At 46.2% G+C, this 21,044-nt stretch overlaps 1 protein-coding gene across 2 annotated transcripts in view; it reads left to right on the top strand.

The window, feature by feature from the left end:
- The window catches only part of LOC147606161 (uncharacterized), a 57,987-nt gene that overhangs the window by 19,596 nt on the left and 17,347 nt on the right, over nucleotides 1-21,044 (top strand). For both annotated transcript variants that reach the window (XM_086792386.1, XM_086792387.1), the window contains exons 3-4: nucleotides 1,193-1,388; nucleotides 1,464-1,528. In XM_086792386.1, the coding sequence (XP_086648512.1) occupies nucleotides 1,193-1,388; nucleotides 1,464-1,528 (261 nt within the window). The remainder of the gene's footprint in view (nucleotides 1-1,192; nucleotides 1,389-1,463; nucleotides 1,529-21,044) is intronic.

Here is a 21,044-nt window from a genome sequence, read left to right as displayed (position 1 = left end):
ATATGGTATCTCTGTATCAGATGGTGCTCAGTGCACAATACAACAACTGGATGAAAATTGAAAGAAAACTGCTACTGTGAGGTCGGGATGTATGTACATATAGAAGGATGGAGCACTACTGGGGTAAATGCACAACTATATGCCAGGGTGATACAACGATGCTCAATGCAGGCATGCTCCTAGTGACTAGTCAGCTCCATCCTGTGGTGAGGGGGGGGGGGGGGGGGGGTATAATATGTCATACATGTCAACGCCAATTGTAATGATATGCAAGATGGCTGCCAGATCAATGTGTCCCGGCTGTCCTTTCTCCTGCAGTTGCCTCTGGTGTTGTGCCCAAATGTCCCTGATCATATGTCGATGCCTGTGGGAAGGTCGGTATCCGGGTGCTCGTGGATGCCGCAATGCTCAAATCTCCTCTGCTCTCCTCAAAGTGACCCCTCGGCCCATCACTGTGGGATTTGGCATGGCTGTCCTCTGGAAGAAATCAGTCAGCCGAGTCTGTCGGATTTGGGCTCTCCTCTCTCTTGATTGGAGTAACTGCTCTCTGTGTCGGTATATCTCTAGTAAGAAGCGCCCAAGTACTCGTTGGTCTGATATCTGCAGGATGGACTGAAAAGATGTGTCTGCTCCTCAGAAGAGAGTAGGGTAGGTGGCTCTGATCCCATCATAATATGGACATCTGCATACAAAGTGTGACTCGCTCTCCACATCCTCTCTGCATAATCTCTCCTCCCGTGGGATGCGGGCTGCTCGTCCAGCCTCAATCTCCAGGGGGTGTGATGAAACTCGGAGCTGTCCAATCACTACTCTCAGAGCATGTGGAAGATATAGATCCATGTAGTGCGGTCTCTGAATGAAACGATCATAAGTCAGCATCTACGAAAGACCCAGACCCCGGGGGTCTATGAGACCAAAAGTGATACAATGGTAGGATATTACCGAGCCATGGAAAACTGAAAGAAAAGGCAAAAAGAAGACATCTAACACTAAGTATGTGCATATAATCAGCAGATGATCTTGTGTAGAGTGAGATATTCCGTGATCGGGTAAGGACGATACCAGCCTCAGCTAGAAATGATCTGATGGTGGAGGGAATGTTAGGCCTTTGTGATGAGAGAGAGAGAGAGAGAGAGAGAGACAGAGAGAGAGAATTAGTAGCTGACTTGGAGCGTAACATTTTCCTGGTCAGGCCTCAGATTGATTTGTCTCCCTGGGCCGAAGAAGTGAAGAGCATCTACAAAGCTTCCAAGAATATTAAGTGGGAGGACAGACATCCAACTGCTTATTGGAAAGGAAATCCTGATGTTGGTTCAAAAGTTCGTGAAGATCTTTTGAAGTGTAACACCTCTAAGAGTAATGATTGGGGGGCAAAGATATTTCGGCAGGTACATCTGCTAAATACAATGTACAGAAAAGACCGGTTTAGATTGTATAATTTCTCACTTGTTATCTTTGAACAGGATTGGTGGGCTGAAGGTATGGCTGGTTATAAGAATTCCAAGCTCTCAGAGCAATGCAAGCACAGGTACAAACGTGTCTTTGAGTTGGATTTTTTCCCAAAATATAAATCTCAAAATCCATTTAAAATTCAGTGAGTAGGTATGTATGGTGGTTGGGGACTGTTTTTCTGCATAGGGTTTTGCAGTCTGTTTTTCATGTTGTAATCTACAAGCTAAAATGTTGCCACTTTTCACTATCGATTTCTCTTGCTCCAAATTTACTATCTATCAGGCCTTTACCTCCAAGCACTAGATTCTCCATCAGAGGTGTGCGCCTACTCTACCTTTATGCATCCCTACCCATCATATCACTCAATAAACCTTTATATATTAGGGCTCCTAATGGTCAGTCTCTCACCAAACCTACCCTGTACATGACCTTAGTAAACATGGCACATGGATTTGACACGTGATGCATGTGAAATTATTGGTAGGGAAAAAGAGTTCCATCTAATCTGATAGCTTCTTAAGTATCTGCTGATACTGCTGGTCAGCCATCTGATGGCAGGCTGAATTCATGGTGTATTTGTCCGTCTGTATTAAGCTGTAGCCTGTCTCCCAAGTCCACTTGGTAGTCAACCACATTCAGCCAAAACTATATTTAAGATTTCTTTGATTAGAGCTAGTTGGCAATTTCAAAAGCTGTGTTATGCAGGCGAAGCATGTGCTCCTATGCCAATTTTTCATATGTAGCTGGTGTTGGTTGGGCACCCTTAGCCATTGTGAGGCTTTGCATGATGTGTCCCCTATCTCTTGGTTTGGGGCTTCATGTCATCTAGTCTTGTACCAACAAATTCCATCCGAGTGGATTGGATGTGGGACACGGTTCCTTTTTTGCTCAAGGCGTCGGCCATTGGGTACCCAACTCGTAGGCCATTGATTACCACAATCGCATCAAACCCAAATTGATGTGATGACACAAAGATCGATCTTGTTTTGAAATGGCACATCTTACTTGGTATAGGAGCACACAAGATTGAGAAATTTTGGGAGATCTTTAGTCTACAAGTCTTTCCCCCTTTCTTTTGTGCTTGTTGCCGTGCATCTAGTCAAGTTGATTGGCAAGCAAGGCGGGCTTGCATAAATGCGAGCTTTAGGAAGCCCAGTTTGCATCCACACATCATAGATGTCCTATTCTTAGGAAACTCGGCCCGATCGAATGGCCTCCTCTTGCTTTGATGCAAGAGCATAGGTTGTATGCCTGGCTCTCTAGAGCCAGGCATACAACCTATGCTCCTGCATCAAGCCAGGCATACAACCTACGCTCCTGCATCAAAGCGGGAGCCAGGCATACAACCTATGCTTCTGCATCAAAGCGGGAGGCTCGGGTCCGATGGCCTCCCACTTTGATATAGGACTATAGGTTGTAGGTCTCCCCCTAGAGCCAACAGGGCAAGCTCTCCTTCTCCATTGCTACCATGTTGAAGTATATCAGGTGCAAACTGTGGTGCATTGTGCTTCCTCCATCAGAGCTGCCCTTCATTACCTTGTTGCCAAGTACTTTGTGAATAGGAGTGTGGTGCATTGTGCTTCCATTAGAGATGCCTTTCATTACCTTGTTTGCCAAGTAATTTATGAATAGGAGTGTGGTGCATTGTGCTTCCATCAAAGCTGCCCTTCATTAGGCTTGTGGAAGTACTTTATGAATAGGAGTGATGGTTGGCCGATACGCGATCATACCACCAAACTGTTGGTAAATCTGGCTCCAACGGTGTTGATGGTCACTCCAATTTGCAATTGGCATCGTTTGAAGCCAACACAAAGCTTGGTGATCTGTGCGAACCTCAAAGTCGCGCCCATAAAGAAAATGTTTCCAATGCTTTAGGCTTGTATCACCGCAAGGAGTTCCTGGTCATAAACTGAGTAGTTCTTCTCTGCATGATCAGCTTACGGGACATGTAAGCCATTGGATGCCCATTTTGTTGCAAGACTGTACTGATAGCGATGTTACTCGCATCGGTGATCACATGAAATGCGTCATCCCAGAATGCTAACGCTAAACAAGGAGCCTTAAATAATGCAACCTTGAGGTTCTTGAAAGCCTTCAAACCCCGAGGGGTCATCTTGATCTTTTGCCTTCGAGTCTTGACGCCTTTAAACAGATCGGTTAGAGCTGCCGATGTCACAATCGAGCACGTGTATACGGAACCAATTCACTACCAAAACAGCATACATACACCAACCATTCTTGGCATATACATGATTACCATCATTGTGAAACATTACATGAGCATATACATCCTGCAAACATTAACCAACTTGCACATGACACATCACTAGGGGCTGAAGTTAGGCCAGCACACCCCCCCCCCCCCCGCCCGAGGTATCTTTATTACCAACAGAAGTATTTATATGTACGAGATGCGGGTGCCCGGAGAGTACACACTCATCCAGCCGACACCAAATTTATCCAACTATGAAAAACATAGGTAAACACATTACCTGCAACTCCTCGGTCACCAACCAAGGTTGAGTAGTCACCAACCACTCCTGTTGCAACACCCTCGGTCACCAACCAAGGTTGAGCGATCACCAACTGCTTCTGTAGAAATACCCTCGGTCACCCACCAGGGTAGAGTGATCACCAACCACTCCTATACTTAGCTATATATGTCTGCATTGTCTCCTCTTCATCTTGCTTCGCTCAATCCCACTCTTTGCGTACATTCTTGGCAAAGTTTGGAGGCAAGAATTGAGCATAAAACTGAATTTTAACGTCATCCCATGTGCGGGCAACACTTGCATCCAAAAGCTTGGCCATCCACCAATCACTAGCTGTCTCTTTGAGATGCATACCCACATGCTTGAGTTTAGACTTTTCAGAGAAATCTTCATTGCAAAAAGCAATTTCAAATTGTCTCACAAAAGCAAGCGCCTTCGTAGTATCCATCTTGCCATAGAAGTTCTCAAACTTCACATCTTTGTCTCGTGACTTGAACTCTTGGCTTTTCTTTTTAGAACGAGACCTTTCTCTAGCCTCATGTCTAAGCTTAGGAGACTCATGTTGGGTCTCTTCCCACATACTCGAGACACGCTCCTAGAGTGGTGAGAATCTTCACTTGAAGAACGCTCTCGGCGTGAAATGCATAACGGTGACGAGGATCTACATCTCTTGAAGTACTGGAATTTGCATGTGCTTCCATGCGGGGAGTCCTTTTTGTACTTGCATCACCCAATACATCCTTTTTGCCTTTCAAATAAGATATGGCCAGCTCTTTAGGATCTTCATATCCCATCGCTTCTGCTATGGCCTCAAAGGCTGCATCGTCACTTGAACCCTTCTTTTTCTTTTCATTCAAAACCCTTTGCACATCAGGGTCATTCTTGAGAGACCGTAATTCAGCTGTCTCCTCACAATAGCGTCTAACTTGATGCTTGAGAGCCTCTAGCTCTGAAAGTACATCAGTCTGATCAGAATATGCGGATTTAGCAGACCGCTGTGCATCGAATGCTCACCAGGCCCTGCTTGCATGCTCATGCTTCACAATCTGTATGCTTAGCAAAAAGGTTTCCGTATGCCTAAAAATTGTCTTTCTCAAGCAAAGAAAGAAACCAATGCTCTGATACCACTGTCACAATCGGGCACGTGTATACGGAACCAATTCACTACCAAAACAGCATACATACATCAACCATTCGTGGCATATACATGATTACCATCATTGTGAAACATTACATGAGCATATACATCTTGCAAACATTAACCAACTTGCACATGACACAGCACGAGGGACTGAAGTTGGGCCAGCCCCGCCCGAGGTATCTTTATTACCAACAGAAGTATTTATATGTACAAGATGCGGGTGCGTGGAGAGTACACACTCATCCAGCCGACACCAGATTTATCCAACTGTGAAAAACATAGGTAAACACATTACCTGCAACTCCTCGGTCACCAACAACCAAGGTTGAGTGGTCACCAACCACCCCTGTTGCAACACTCTCCGTCACCAACCAAGGTTGAGCGATCACGAACCGCTCCTGTAGAAATACCCTCGGTCACCAACTGCTCCTATAGAAATACCCTCGGTCACCAACCAGGGTAGAGTGATCATCAACCACTCCTATACTTTGATAGAGTGGTCACCAACCCTCTAAAACCTGCAAAACAGTAACCAGCCATGGTTTTGGCTCACTGGCCACCCATAGGTTCCACCAGATCACATCCCCAGGACTGGTACTTGTCTAGGGACATGTTTGCTCAAGTTTCGTCGCAAGAAACCTCCTGCAAACCTGTAAAAACAGCCAATAATTTTCCTTGTGACAGTCGGCCAGCTCCTGTTGAGGCTATGTTCACTCCGTCCAAGCCGTGTTCTCAGCAGAGCAGCACAAAAACAAATTTAACAGCCTGCAGCCCTGTAGATGCAGTCGGCCAGCCCTGTAGAGAAAGAAAGATATATTAAGCGTCTACTAAAGACCCAATGGGAGAGAGAGAGAAATAGCAGCCAGCCAACCCTGGGACTCTTGCTGTTGGCATGTACTCCACCTGTAGCTCATGCAAATGAGTAAACTTATTTTTTTTTCCTGTCCAAACAGCTCCTAATAGCCCACGTTTTTCAGATGAGTGCTCTACAAGTCAGGGCTTGCCTACTTTGGCCCTCCCACGCCTAGAATAGCAAATCGTGGAGCTATTTGGGAGTGCCCGGGTGCCCATCTCTCGTAATTGGCCTTGGGTCATGAAAAATAGTCCAACCTGATGTGAACTCACTTATAAAATTATAAGTGTGTCCCCCCACACTTTAAGTGAATGTGAACCCTGCACCCAATAAACCTTAGTAACATGAAATAACGAATAAATTGGGTTAAGTGTGCACACTTACCACCTGCAAAACACATAAGGAAACCATATGAAACAGGTGTACACACACGTATCCACGGGTTGTCCAGGCGTCCCCGGTGCTTGTGGACATTCATAGGCAAAATACCAAGCAATGTCCAGGCATCAAAAACAAGTCATCCATGCATGTGCAACTCACATACATATGCTGGTGCACAAACATAGTGGATGAAATCTTCCAACTTACATCTTGTACATCCAACTAGCCCGTTCACAGGCGCCGTCCACACAGGACCAAAAAGTACTCACCAGGGCATAGTCACAGGGGACGGCGGGGACGGCGCCTAGGAATGCGGGGACGCCGTCACGGTACGGCGCAGGGACGGGGACGGACGGGGACGGACGGACGTCCCTTGTCTGGCGTTTCAAACCGGGGACGGCGCAGGGGACGCCGTAGGGACGGGGGACGGCTGTCGGGGACGGCTGTCGGGGGACGGCAGATAGCCGTTGCGCCGGCCCGTTTCTGGCCGTTGCGCCCGTTTCTGGCCGTTGCGCCTGCGTGCCGCGTGCCTGCCCCACTGTAGCCGTTTATGGCTGTTGGGCTTGGGCTCTACTAGCCGTTTATGGCTGTTGGGCCTTGGCCCTCTCTCTCTCTTGCCTATCTATATAAGAGCCCACAAGGCTACAAGCTGCCACACACAAGTTCATTGCTCATTGCTCAAGCTTCTTGAATCTTCTCAAGTTCTCTCGAGTCTCTTCCAACTTCCAAGTTCCAAGCTCTAGGGCCTAGGCTCTCACCTCTCCCTCAAGCCTCTTGAGTCTTGACTCTTCCAACTTCCAAGCCTCTAGGCTCTCTCTCTCTCTCTCTCTCTCTCTCTCTCTCATTCCTCAAGGCTCTCTCTCTCTCTCTCTCTCTCTCTCTCACACTCCTCAAGGCTCAAGAGTCAAGCGGCAAGCCATCTTCAACCATGGCATCCTCCTCACGTGCCGGGGCTTCTCGTAGAAGGACAACGGGATGGACATGGTGGGAGGAGGTAAACTACACCACATCCGTTCATGGAGGCGGTTCTCGGCCATGGGTATGCAAGCTTTGCCCGTACCGGCGAACGGGTGGCGCCGACAAAGTGCGAGCCCACCTCTTGCATGAGAGTGGGCATGAGGTGAGGTTTTGCACGAATGTCACGCCCGAGAAGAGACGGGAACTTCTTGACAAGCTTAGCGTCTACGAAGCGGTCGAAGCGACAAGAAGGACACCACGAGTGGCCGTGGATCCCGCGACGATGGGGAGAGGAACTCAAGCCTCTACCATGGAGTCATGTGGTGGATCGGGATCATGCACACCATCACCTTCGCCATCAAGTCGGAATGTTACTCCATCCACGACACCGGCACCCTCCATCTCCACGGCCTCTCAATCATTACGTGGCCCACGGCGACAATCTACACTTGGGGAGAATTGGAACCCCAAGTTGAAGGAGGAGGTGGATATGGCGGTGGCCCGCTTCTTCTTCCACGACCACATTGCCTTTCAAGCGGCTAGGTAAGTGCAATCGATCATTGCCAATTCATCATTCATGTTTTCATCATCCTAGTCTCCTTCTCATTAGTAAATTACTTTCTTGAATAGGTCGGAATACTTCAAGGTAATGGTTAAGAAGATTGGGGAGTATGGCTCAACCTATACGCCCCCCTCATCCGAGAGCTTGCGCACTACATTGCTCGACAAGGAGAAGCGCATTGTAGAGCAAGCGGCCGACAACACAAAGCGGCAATGGGAGAGGAACGGAGTCTCCCTCATTGTGGATGGATGGAGTGACACCCGCAAGAGGAGTATTCACGGCATGGTTGCATATTCCCGTGGAGAGATGTACTTCATCTCATCTCATGATGCATCCGGCACTGGGAAGAGCGCGGATGTGCTTGCGGCGGAGTGGGCTACCACCATGGAGATCGTTGGCCCCGAGCATGTAGTCGGCTTTGTTGCGGATGGGGAGCCTTCCAATAGGGCGGCGGGAGCTATTCTCCAAGGTATGTATGGACATGTCACGGTGTCCTTTTGTATGGCTCATTGCCTAAACAACCTCCTCAAGGACATCGGGGCATTACCATGGATCAGCCCGCTCATTGAGGAGGCCAACACCATGGTCTCCTTTGTCCTCAACCACCAAAGACTTCGGCATGAGTTCAACAAGAGGTCCTGTCTCTCTCTTCTCAAATATTCCGACACCCGGTTCGCCTACAACTTTCTCATGTTGGGCCGGTTGAAGGATTGTAGTGGTGCTTTGAGGGGGCTTTTCCTTAGCGACGAGTTTGTCGCCATGCAAGAGTCCCATACAAACACTGGCCAAGAGTGTAGGCTACGGGCGGATGACGCCTCTTGGTGGGAGCGTGTGAAGACCACAGATGCTATGGTGAGGCCCATAGTCCACCTGTTGAGGATTGTAGACGCTATGCAGCCATGCATAGGCAAGGTCTACGAGGCCATGGATCGCATGATAGAGAAGTTGAAAGACTTCGTGCCTGACGAAGACAGATACGAGGAGATCCATGCCTTGTGTCTAGGAAGGTGGAATTCCTACTACTCTCCATTGCATGCAGCAGCTTATGTGGTGGACCCAGAATTCCAAGGCAACAAGCAGGAGAGCGACCGGGAGGTGAGCGCTGGATGGAGGATCATCTTGGATCGTCTTGTGCCTGATGCATCGGTTAGGCGCAAGATCAGGGACCAGCTTTCGATGTACAGGTCGTTTCATGGCTCCTATGGCTGTCATGATGCACAGGTTGACCGCTCCAAAGTTGGTGCTGCTCTATGGTGGGAGGACTTTGGTTCAGATGGACCGGAGCTGCAGCAGCTTGCCATCCGCATACTTAGCCAGGCCGTCAGCTCCTCTTGCTTGGAGCAACTTTGGAGTACCTACAGCCACATTGCCTCTAGGAAGAGGAACCGACTCGGGGTAGAGCGTGCCAATGACCTTGTCTTCGTCAGCGCGAACTTGCGAATGCTTTGCAAGAGCATGACCAAGAAGGCAGATTCCTTCACCGAGTGGGAGATGAGTCAACAAGAAGAGCAACGGGAGGATGAGGTGCAGGAGCAGCATGCCAGTGAGGATGAGACTGAGGATGAGCTTGATGCTTCTTTGGCAGCCGCACAAGCTACCCATGACCATGAGGCGAGCACTTCACGTGGATGATCATTCATGGATCATGATTCATGGGCCTTACTACTTAGCTCTAGCCTCTAGCCTCCAGTCTTCAGCACTTTTTTGTCATTGACTCATTTGAGTCCGTCCTTGTATTTTCATTTTGCCTCCTTAAGGCTCCTGAGTCCTGACTCTTGAGTCATGACTCATTTTGTATCAGATATCTACTTAATTATTATCTTTGACTCAAAATCTTAGCATTTTAGTGTAAATTTGTGCTCATTTTGATGTGCTTCCAAAGTAGAATAAGTGCAGAGTAGAAAATTTTTTAAAAAAATTATTTTTTGAGTGCCGTTCCCTCCCCCGTCCCCGTTCCCTACTTATGGCCGTCCCCCGTCCCGTCCCCGTCCCCGTCCCCCGTCACCGTCCCCCGTCCCTTGTGACTATGCACCAGGGTAACCACCCTTCCATGAGTCCAGAGTCACTCACGAGGGTTACCACCCTTCCATGAGTTCATAAATCATGCCAGGAACTCACACCAGGATACCAATCCTTCCATGGAGCCCTTCCACTTGTATTCAATCATGACATCATTCCAGACATCTACCAGAGAAGTGGTGACATTCCCCCAGCTTCTAATTAGTTGCTCACAACTGAAAAGCTTCCAAGTAGGCCGCAAGGAGATTTGGATAATCTTTAAAATATGCCTCGTCCATCCACTTCGCATCAAGTGCTGGATAGTTCCTGAACTTCACAAGGTACTTACGGACAAGCTTGCGTCTAGGCTTTCCGTTCCTTGTGAAAAACAATCTGCTCAGGCTGCAATACCTCTTCCAGCTCATCAATCTCGGGTTGATCTTCCATAACCGGCTCCACCGGCTCAGGACCAATATATCTCTTCAAGAGACTGACATGGAAAGCATTATGAATCCGCCAATGATTTGGCAACACCAGCGTGTAAGCTACCTCATTGATCTTTTCCAAGATCTGAAATGGTCCATAATACCTGCGAGATAGCTTCGGATAGTTACCGTCTTTCCCAGTCTGCTTGCGAAGGCGAGCCCTTTGGAATTTTAATAAAACCCAATCTCCATCCTTCAAATCCAATTGCTTTCTATGCTTATCCGCAGCTTTCTTATGCTTATCCTGGGATCTCTGTATGGTTGTTCGGATTTGTGCAAAGGCCATATCCAAATCCCTTACATACTTATCTGCTGCAAATATCTCATCCTTCGTGTGAAGGATAGGTGGCAAGATAATCTTGCCATAAACAATCTCAAAGGGTGCCTTGCTCGTAGAAGTATGCATTGTATTGTTGTAAGCAAACTTTACCAGTGACAAATACTTCCCCCAATCTGATTTGCAATCAGCCACATAGCATTTCAAAAGATCGAGCACTGCTGAATTTGCAATCTCACTTTGCCCATCTGTTTCTGGATGATATGCAGAAGAGAAATTCAGCTTCGTTCCCATGTTATCAAACAATGCTCGCCAAAAGAGACTCGTGGTGCGAGGATCACGATCCCCCACAATCGTTTTTGGCATACCATGATGCTTGAAAACTTTTGCCATAAATATCTTTGCCATATGCTTTGGCTTTATGGTCTTCCGTACCGGAATAAAATGTGCCTGCTTATTGAACCTATCCACAATAGTCTAGATGGCATCATTCCCTTGCTGCGACTTAGGAAGACCTGTGATAAAATCCATGGCAATACTCTCCCAAGGCTGATTCCGAATCGGCAACGGTTGAAGCAACCCCAGAGTCTTATGCCTGTCAAACTTAACTTTCTGGCAAACCATGCATTGGCACACATAGTCATCTATGTCTTTACGCATTCCTGGCCAGAAAAAGTATCTCTCCGAAGCCTGTGTAGTTGCAAGGATTCCTCTATGCCCTGCATAAGGCGGTGCATGGCATTCATCCATCACTTTCTGCCTGAAATCCTTATGTACACATAAGCGATTATGAAACATCAAATACCCATCACGTATGGAGTAATTCGGGGCTGTTATACCCTGCTGAAAACCAGCCCATATATGCTGAAAATCATCTGTATGATAAGAATTTCGCATATCTGATAAGTCCTGATGATAGGCTACTGTAATAGCACTTACTTGAGGCCTTCGGGATAGTGCAGCGGCCACTACATTCTTCTTACCAGGAGTATGTAAAATCTGAAAATGAAACATAGATAGGAAGTTTGCCCATCTCATATGTTTCTCAGATAGCTTAGTCTGTGTAAGAAAATACAGTAGACTCTGATGATCAGTCTTAACGGTAAATTCAGCTCCCAAAAGATAATGCTTCCACATCGTGAGAGCATGAATCACTGCCAATAACTCTTTCTCGTAAACCTGCAAGTGGAGTTCGGCATGTTGCAACCGACGGCTCTCATATGCCACTGCATGGTCTTCTTGGTTCAACACTGCACCAATACAACTCCCACATGCATCACATTCCACTGAGAAGGGTTTATGCAAATCTGGAATGATCAACACCGGTTCAATCATGATTGCTTCCTTTAACTTAAGAAAGGCATTCCTTTGCTTGTCACCCCAGTGAAAAGTAGCTTTCTTCTTTGTTAAATCACGCAAAGGCGAAGCAATCTCGGCGAAGAGCTTAATAAACCGGCAATAATATGAGCATAATCCCAGAAAGCTCTTGATCTCATGTGCATTCTTCAATTCTGGCCAATCTTTTATAGCGTGCAACTTGGCGGGATCCATACGTACTCCATCCTTGGATACAATATGACCAAGGTAGTGAATTTCAGCCAAGAAAAAATTACTCTTCTTGCCATTAATGTAGAGCTTATGGTGACGAAGCTCTTCAAACACTATGGCCAAATGCTCCTTATGCTGCTCTTCATCTTTAGAGAACACAATGATGTCATCAAAGAAAGTACCAGTGAACTTTCTGTGTGCTCTGAAGATACGATCCATCATACGATTAAAGGTGGCAGGAGCATTGGTAAGTCCAAATGGAACCACCAAGAACTCATAAAACCCAAACTGCGTACGAAAAGCAGTTTTATGAATATCCTGAGGGGCCACCCGTATCTGATGATATCCACTCTCTTAAGATCGATGCGGCTAAAACATGCTGCACCCTCCAACCTATCCAAAATATCATCGATACGTGGTATCGGAAACCTGTTCTTTATCGTCACCTTGTTAAGGGCACGATAATCCACACACATCCTGTACGTCTCGTTGCACTAGCAACACAGGTGAGCAATAAGGAGATGAACTAGGGTGTATCAACCCTTTCTCAAGCAAGTCATTAACTTGCGCCATAATCTCTTCTTGTTGACTTGCACTCACCCTGTAAGGAGGTCTATTCGGGGGCGTACTCCCAAGTATCACATCAATACGATGATCCTCGGGACGCTTAGGTGGCAACTCTCTTGGTAATGCATCCCTGAAACAATCACCATAACCACGCAAAAAGTCTATGCGCTCTCGGGTTAGATGATCTACATTTACATTCTCATGTTCAGGTTGTTCTTGTACAAAAACCAAGTAAGAACAAGCTGACTTCTTCATTATTTTGGAAACATGAACATGACTTACAATAGGTATGGTACTACCTGGAGTACCAGCTTCTATAACAAGCTCCCTACCTCTATGAACAAAGCTGATTTTCTTGGACTTATAGTCCTTGGGCTCCATACGAGCATGCCAAGGCATCCCTAACAAAACATCACATCCTCTGAGGGGAGCAACTAAGAAACTCTCATGATCAAGATATACCTGTATATGAATTCGGAGTTTGCCAATGATCGGCGTTACATCAACTCCTTTACCCTCAAAGGCGGCATCTGCATTCATTTGAGTCCCAAAATGTGATACATCCAAGCCTATGGCAGCAGCCATCTGTACCGAAATGAAATTATCTGTGGATGCATCATCAAACAAAAAGAGTGCGGGCTGATCCCTCAACTGTCCCCATGCTTTACATATTGTTCTATGATGTGGGGGTTGCCCTGTGTTTCCCTGCACGTCGGGCACAACATTCACATGAGGCTTTTTTGCATTAGAATCTGCATTCTTGGGATTCTGCAGGCATTTAGTAAATATGTAATCCTTACTGCCACAGCCAAAACATTTCCCATCACGCACATAATCAAGTCTCTGCTGTTTTGACAGCCCAAAATCATTGCGTTTACCCCCCGGCTTCTTAGACGAGTTTCCCTTTGTATCTGAGGCATCTTTCTGCTCACTTTTATAGGGCTGTCCACCCATTTTCTGGTCATAACCAGCCCGTCTCTTGCCCTTAAATGAATCTGAATTTGACTTGTTTTTAACCCACTTCATATGCAAATTTTCAGCTATGAGTGCTGAGTTTATCAGCTGCTGAAGAGTTTGATTTGGGTACACCTGTAAGCTCTCTTGAATGATGGGGTGCAAACCTGATTCGAACTTCCGTTTCTTCTCCCCATTAGAAAGAGACATAAAGGGAGTAACTTTCAGCAGTACCTTCCAGTACTTAGCTATATATGTCTGCACTGTCTCCCCTTCATCCTGCTTCAACCAATCCCGTACATTCTTGTCAAAGTTTGGAGGCAAGAATTGAGCATAAAATTGAATTTTAATGTCATCCCATGTGCGGGCAGCACTTGCATCCAAAAGCTTGGCCATCCACCAATCACTAGCTGTCTCTTTGAGATGCATACCCATATGCTTGAGTTTAAACTTCTCAGAGAAATCTTCATTGCAAAAAGCAATTTCAAACTGTCTCACAAAAGCAAGCGCCTTCGTAGTATCCATCTTGCCATAGAAGTTCTCAAACTTAACATCTTTGTCTCCTGACTTGAACTCTCGGCTTTTCTTTTTAGAACGAGACCTGTCTCTAGCCTCATGTCTAAGCTTAGGAGACTCATGTTGGGTCTCTTCCCACGTACTCGAGACACGCTCCTAGAGTGGTGAGAATCTTCACTTGAAGAACGCTCTCGGCGTGAAGATGCATAACGGTGACGAGGATCTACATCTCTTGAAGTACTGGAATCTCCATGTGCTTCCATGCGGGGAGTCCTTTTTGTACTTGCATCACCCAATACATCCTTTTTGCCTTTCAAATAAGATATGGCTAGCTCTTTAGGATCTTCATATCCCATCTCTGCTGCTATGGCCTCAAAGGCTGCATCGTCACCTAAACCCTTCTTTTTCTTTTCATTCAAAACCCTTTGCATATCAGGGTCATTCTTGAGAGACCGCAATTCAGCTGGCTCCTCACGATAGCATCTAACTTGATGCTTGAGAGCCTCTAGCTTTGAAAATACATCAGCTTGGTCATAATATGCGGATTTAGCAGACCGCTGTGGATCTGAATGCTCACCAGACCCTGCTTGCATGCTCATGCTTCACAATCTGTATGCTTAGCAAAAAGCTTTCCATATGCTCAAAAATCGTCTTTCTCAAGCAAAGAAAGAAACCAATGCTCTGATACCACTGTCACAATCGGGTACGTGTATACGGAACCAATTCACTACCAAAACAGCATACATACATCAACCATTCCTGGCATATACATGGTTACCATCATTGTGAAACATTACATGAGCATATACATCCTGCAAACATTAACCAACTTGCACATGACACAGCACTAGGGGCTGAAGTTGGGCCAGCCCCCCCGGAGGTATCTTTATTACCATCAGAAGTGTTTATATGTACAAGATGCGGGTGCCCGGAGAGTACACACTCATCTAGCCGACACCAGATTTATCCAACTGAAAAACATAGGTAAACACATTACCTGCAACTCCTCGGTCACCAACCAAGGTTGAGTGGTCACCAACCACTCCTGTTGCAACACCCTCGGTCACCAACCAAGGTTGAGCGATCACCAACCGCTCTTGTAGAAATACCCTCGGTCACCAACCAGGGTAGAGTGATCACCAACCACTCCTATACTTTGATAGAGCAATCACCAACCCTCTAACAAAGTGCTGTCCCAAACCTGCAAAACAGTAACCAGCCATGGTTTTGGCTCACTGGCCACCCATAGGTTCCACCAGATCACATCCCCAGGCCTAGTACTTGTCTAGGGACATGTTTGCTCAAGTTTCGTCGCGAGAAACCTCCTGCAAACCTGTAAAAACAGCCAATAATGGCCCTTATAAACAGTCGGCCAGCTCCTGTTGAGGCTCTGTTCACTCCGTCCAAGCCCTGTTCTCAGCAGAGTAGCACAAAAACAGTCCCAACAGCCTTGCGCCAGCTTCTGGAAACATATTTAACAGCCTGCAGCCCTGTAGATGCAGTCGGCCAGCCTTGGAGAGAGAGAGAGAGAGAGAGAGAGAGAGAGAGAGAGAGAGAGAGAGAGCAGCCAGCCAACCCTGGGACTCTTGCTCTTGGCATCTACTCCACCTGTAGCTCATGCAAATGAGTAAACTTGCTTTTTTTTCTTTTGTCCAAACTGCTCCTAATAGCCCACGTTTTTTAGATGAGTGCTGTACGAGTCAGGGCTTGCCCACTTTGGCCCTCCCACACCCAGAATAACAACTCGTGGAGCTTTTGGGAGTGCTCGGGTGCCCATCTCTTATAATTGGCCTTGGTTCATTAAAAATAGTCCAGCCTGATGTGAACTCACTTATAAAATTATAAGTGTGTCCGCCCACACTTTAAGTGAATGTGAACACTGCACCCAATAAACCTTAGTAACATGAAAAAATGAATAAATTGGGTTAATTGTGTACACTTACCACTTGCAAAACACAGAAGGAAACCATATGAGTCCCAAACAGGTGTGCACACGCACGCGTATCCACGGGTTGTCCAGGCGTCCCCGGTGCCCGTGGACATTCACAGGCAAAATACCAAGCAATGTCCAGGCATCAAAAACAAGTCATCCATGCATGTGTAACTCACATACATATGTTGGTGCACAAACATAGTGGATGAAATCTCCCAACTTACATCTTGTACATTCAACGAGCCCGTTCACAGGCGCCGTCCACACAAGACCAAAAAGTACTCACTAGGGTAACCACCCTTCCATGAGTCCAGAGTCACTCACCAGGATTACCACCCTTCCATGAGTTCATAAATCATGCCAGGAACTCACACCAGGATACCAATCCTTCCATGGAGCCCTTCCACATGTATTCAATCATGACATCATTCCAGACGTTTGCCAGAGAAGTGGTGACAGCGGAAACGTGCTGATGTGAGTGGAGTATGCCTGGCAAATACCCACAAATGACCTAATGTCATATGTTGTTTCCAGAATCTCCTAGTTTAGGACCTCCTCCACTTTTGCTGGGTCCAATCGGATGCCTTCGGCATTGATTATATATTCGAGGTAGTGAACCTCGTATAAATAAAACTCCGATTTCTTCTTAGTGAGACAAAGCTCGTTACTTTCCAGCAATTTCGTGACTTGTTCGACGTCAATGTCGTGCTGCTCTTTTGTAGCTGAGAAAACTATTAAGCCATCCAAAAAAATGAACACACATGTTCCTATGAAGTCCCTGAAAACATGTATCATCATGCGGTTAAACGTAGCTCGGGTGTTTATTAATCCAAAAGGCATGACCAAGAACTCGTAGTGGGCCCACTCAGTTTAGAATGCGGTTTTGGGGATGTCCCTGTCCACAATTCTTATTTGATGGTGATGGGGAGAAACATGTAATTAGGGTTTAGAGTTCATTCATGGGAGACATACACAGAGAAGCAAGGGAGAGAGAGAGAGAGAGTTGTGGGGATAAGTCAACTCATGAAAAGCATGAGTGTGTGACTCCCCTATCACACATGTATATTGCACTAGTACACATAGTGCACTTAGTACATTAAAAGCACTAAGTGTACTATGTACTATAACTTATGGGCTTGTACACACTATAAGGGTGGGCATAACGCCTTTACCCCAACAACCTCCCACTTAAAGGCAAAGTGCCCTTAAGTAAAGGAAAAGAAAAAATCAGCATGTACATGATAATATACAAGGCCATATCAAGGCTGAAAATGGCCTCATCCAATGCCCATCAAGTGTCTGCAATGAGCAAACCGCTCCGGAGGCAAACTCTTCGTCAACAGATCAGCCGGGTTGTCATCCGTGTGAATCTTAACAAGCTGAATTTGCTTGTTCTCTATCACCTCTCTGATGAAGTGATACTTCACATCCACATGCTTCGTCTTTGCATGAAAAACAGGGTTCTTTGCCAACTGAATGGCACTCTGACTGTCACAATGCAACAATGGAATATCCCCTGTATAACCCAAATCAATCACTAACCGAGATAGCCATAATGCCTCCTTGCAAGCCTCTGTGGCTGCAATATACTCGGCCTCTGTAGTAGATAAGGCAGTGCACTTCTGCATCCTGGATATCCATGACACAGCACCTCCTGTGAATGTAAATACATAACCGGTAGTAGACTTCCGGTTATCTGGATGACCGGCATAATCCGAATCCGTGTAACCATGCACTAATGCATCCTGTTTGCCAAAGCAAATGCACAAATCCTGTGTGCCCTTCAGGTATCTCATGACACCTTTCACTGCTTCCCAATGCTTCTTGCCAGGGTTGGCCATGTATCTAGAAACCACTCCCACTGCAAATGCAATGTCCGGCCTAGTAGCAACCATGGCATACATGAGACTGCCACAAGCTGAAGCATACGGAATCTTGGCCATATCAGCCCTGTCACTATCCGACTGTGGGCTGTCCATAGCACTGAGTTTCACATATGGAGGCAAAGGAGTACTAGCTTTCTTCCCCCCGTCCATATTGAACCTCTGCAAGACTTTGCCAATGTATTCTTTCTGAGACAAATACAACACATGCTGATTTCTGTCCCGAAGTATCCGCATACCCAAAATGTGATTTGCATCACCCAGATCCTTCATGTCAAAGGTCTCATGCAGCCTCTTTTTCAATGCATCCATCTCTTTACGAGATTTCCCGGCAATCAACATATCATCAACATACAAAATGAGAATCAAGAGACTGCCATCCAAAGCTTTCTTGGTGTACAAGCAGTGATCTATGTCACTTCTCCTGAATTTCTGTGATTTCATGAATGTATCAAATTTATGATACCATTCTCGTGGTGCCTGTTTTAGCCCATAAAGACTCTTTTTCAGCTTGCATACAAGCTTCTCCTTTCCACTCACTGCATAACCCTCTGGCTGCTGCATATATATCTCCTCATGGAGATCACCGTGAAGAAAAGCAGTCTTCACATCCATCTGAATCAAGTCCAGATCATCATGCGCAACCAAAGCCAACACAGCTCTAAGTGTGGTCATTTTGACCACTGGAGAGAAGATCTCATCAAAGTCCACACCATATTCTTGCTTGAAGCCCTTAGCCACTAACCTGGCTTTGTATCTTGGCTTAGCATCTGATGCAACTTTGAGCCTGTATACCCACTTGCATGGCAAAACCTTCTTGCCTGCAGGCAAAGGCACCAACTTCCAAGTTCCATTTTTGTGCAGAGAATCCATCTCTGACTTCATGGCACGCTCCCATAGAGCTTTGTCTGCCCTCTGTAAAGCCTCTTTATAACATGAGGGCTCCCCACAGTCAGTGAGCATCAAGTAGTCAACCCCTGGAACAAACCTGTCAGGGACTCTGGAGGGTCTAGTGGACCTCCGTACCCAATGACCATCATTTGCAGGTTGCTGTCCAGCCTGCATATCACCCATTGGTGGCTCCTGTTCCATGCCATAAGGCTGAAATATCATGCCCGGTATATCCTCCAACTGTGGTATATCCATAGGGATATTTTCTGCCATATCTGGCTGTCCATTTGGACCATTTTCAGCACCATTTAAGGGCTGGTTTTCCTGCTGTAATGGCTGATTTACAGCCCTTTGTTGTTGTCCATGATGTCCATCATCATCAAAGATGACTCTGCCAGGCTCCTGTTGCCTTGCAGGCTCCTTATACATGCATGTTTCATCAAAAATGACATCATTGCTGCGTATGATCTTTCTATTCATGGGATCCCAAAGTCTATACCCCATTTCACCTCTGTCACCATATCCTAGGAATATGCATTTGTGAGACTTAGGATCAAGTTTGGTGCGCATTTCCCTGCGTATGTGCACGTACGCAACGCAACCAAACACTCTCAAGTGCTTGTATGACGGAGGCTTCCCTGTCCATACTTCTTCTGGCACTTTCCCACCAAGCCTCGTGTTAGGTGACCTGTTTATAAGGTGAACGGCTGTCATAACAGCTTCAGCCCAAAAACCATGAGGTAATGCAGCATGTGACAACATAGAACGGACCTTCTCCTGTATGGTCCTGTTCATCCTCTCTGCTGTCCCGTTTTGTGGAGGATCATAAGGAGTAGAGAGCTCCCTCTTGATGCCTTTAGCATCACAAAAGTCCTGAAACTGTTTGGACATATACTCTCCACCATTGTCGGAACGCAAAGCCTTCAGTGTTTTGCCAGTTTGATTCTCAACATGAGCAACAAACTTCTGAAACACTGAGAATGTATCACTCTTCAAGCGAAGAGGATAGACCCACACCTTGCGTGTGGCATCATCAATGAAAGACACAAAATATTTTGCCCCTCCCAAAGAAAGCTGAGGCATCTCACATACATCTGTATGCACAAGCTCTAACTGAGTATCTTTCTGTCCAAGAGCTTTCTTGTGGGGGCACTGTAGTTGCCTACCATATATACAATGCTCACAAAACTGAAAACTTGAAAACTTTAGAGAAGGCAAGTAACCCAAACGAGACAATTGCTCCATTCCCTTGACACTCATGTGTCCCAACCGGCTATGCCACATAGAAATTTCCGGCAGCTCGGTTGCATTTACATTAGCATGGTGACAAACACCTGCATGCATGAAATAAAGAGTGTCCACCTTAGAGCCTCTGGCAACAACCAGTGAGCCCTTACTAATCTTCCACTTTCCACTACCAAATGTGGTAACATAATCAGCATCATCAAGCTGTCCAGTAGAAAGCAGATTCTTCTTGATCTCAGGCACATGCCTGACATCATGGAGCATAAGCTGTGAGCCATCTGAAAATACAAGCCTTACATCACCTCTGCCAAGAATCTTGCATGCATGGTTATCACCCAAATAAACCACTCCTTCATTGCCAGCAGTATACCTGACAAACATGTCTCTACAACCTGTGACATGAAAGGAGGCACCTGAATCAATGATCCATGAGTGCATACCATGACCACCTGTAAGAAGTGAATGGGCATCAAGTGAAGAAGTAAATAGGACCTCATCCTCACTGCCACCTGCATGTGACACATTGATTTCTTCAATCTTGACTCCACTTTTGCCCTTTGGCTTTACATCTTTGGCTTCATCCTTCTCTTTGTCTTTGCCTTTTCCCTTTTCCTTTTGATCATTTTTCCATTTGTAGCATTGCTTTTTGATGTGTCCCTTCTTGCCACAATAATGGCATTCCAAATCCTTTTTGGAGCGAGACTTGCTCCTTCCCCTTTCTTGGCTTTTCCCCCTTTGCTGGGATCTCCCACGTGCATTCATTGCATTGGACTTTCCAACAGAGTTGTTTTTCCTGTTCATCTCTTCTTGAAGAAGAGCACCCTCAACATCTGCATATGACAGCATAGCATTCGAATTGCTAGTGGCTGTCCTAAATGTGTCCCAACTCTCTGGCAAAGTGCATAACAA

This window comes from Cibotium barometz, chromosome 58 (genome assembly GCF_041138505.1).
Source record: "Cibotium barometz isolate CiBa-2024 chromosome 58, ASM4113850v1, whole genome shotgun sequence".
NCBI lineage: Eukaryota > Viridiplantae > Streptophyta > Polypodiopsida > Cyatheales > Cibotiaceae > Cibotium > Cibotium barometz.
Note: the sequence above shows the minus strand (reverse complement) of the source record. Positions and strands in the feature narration are given on the sequence as shown.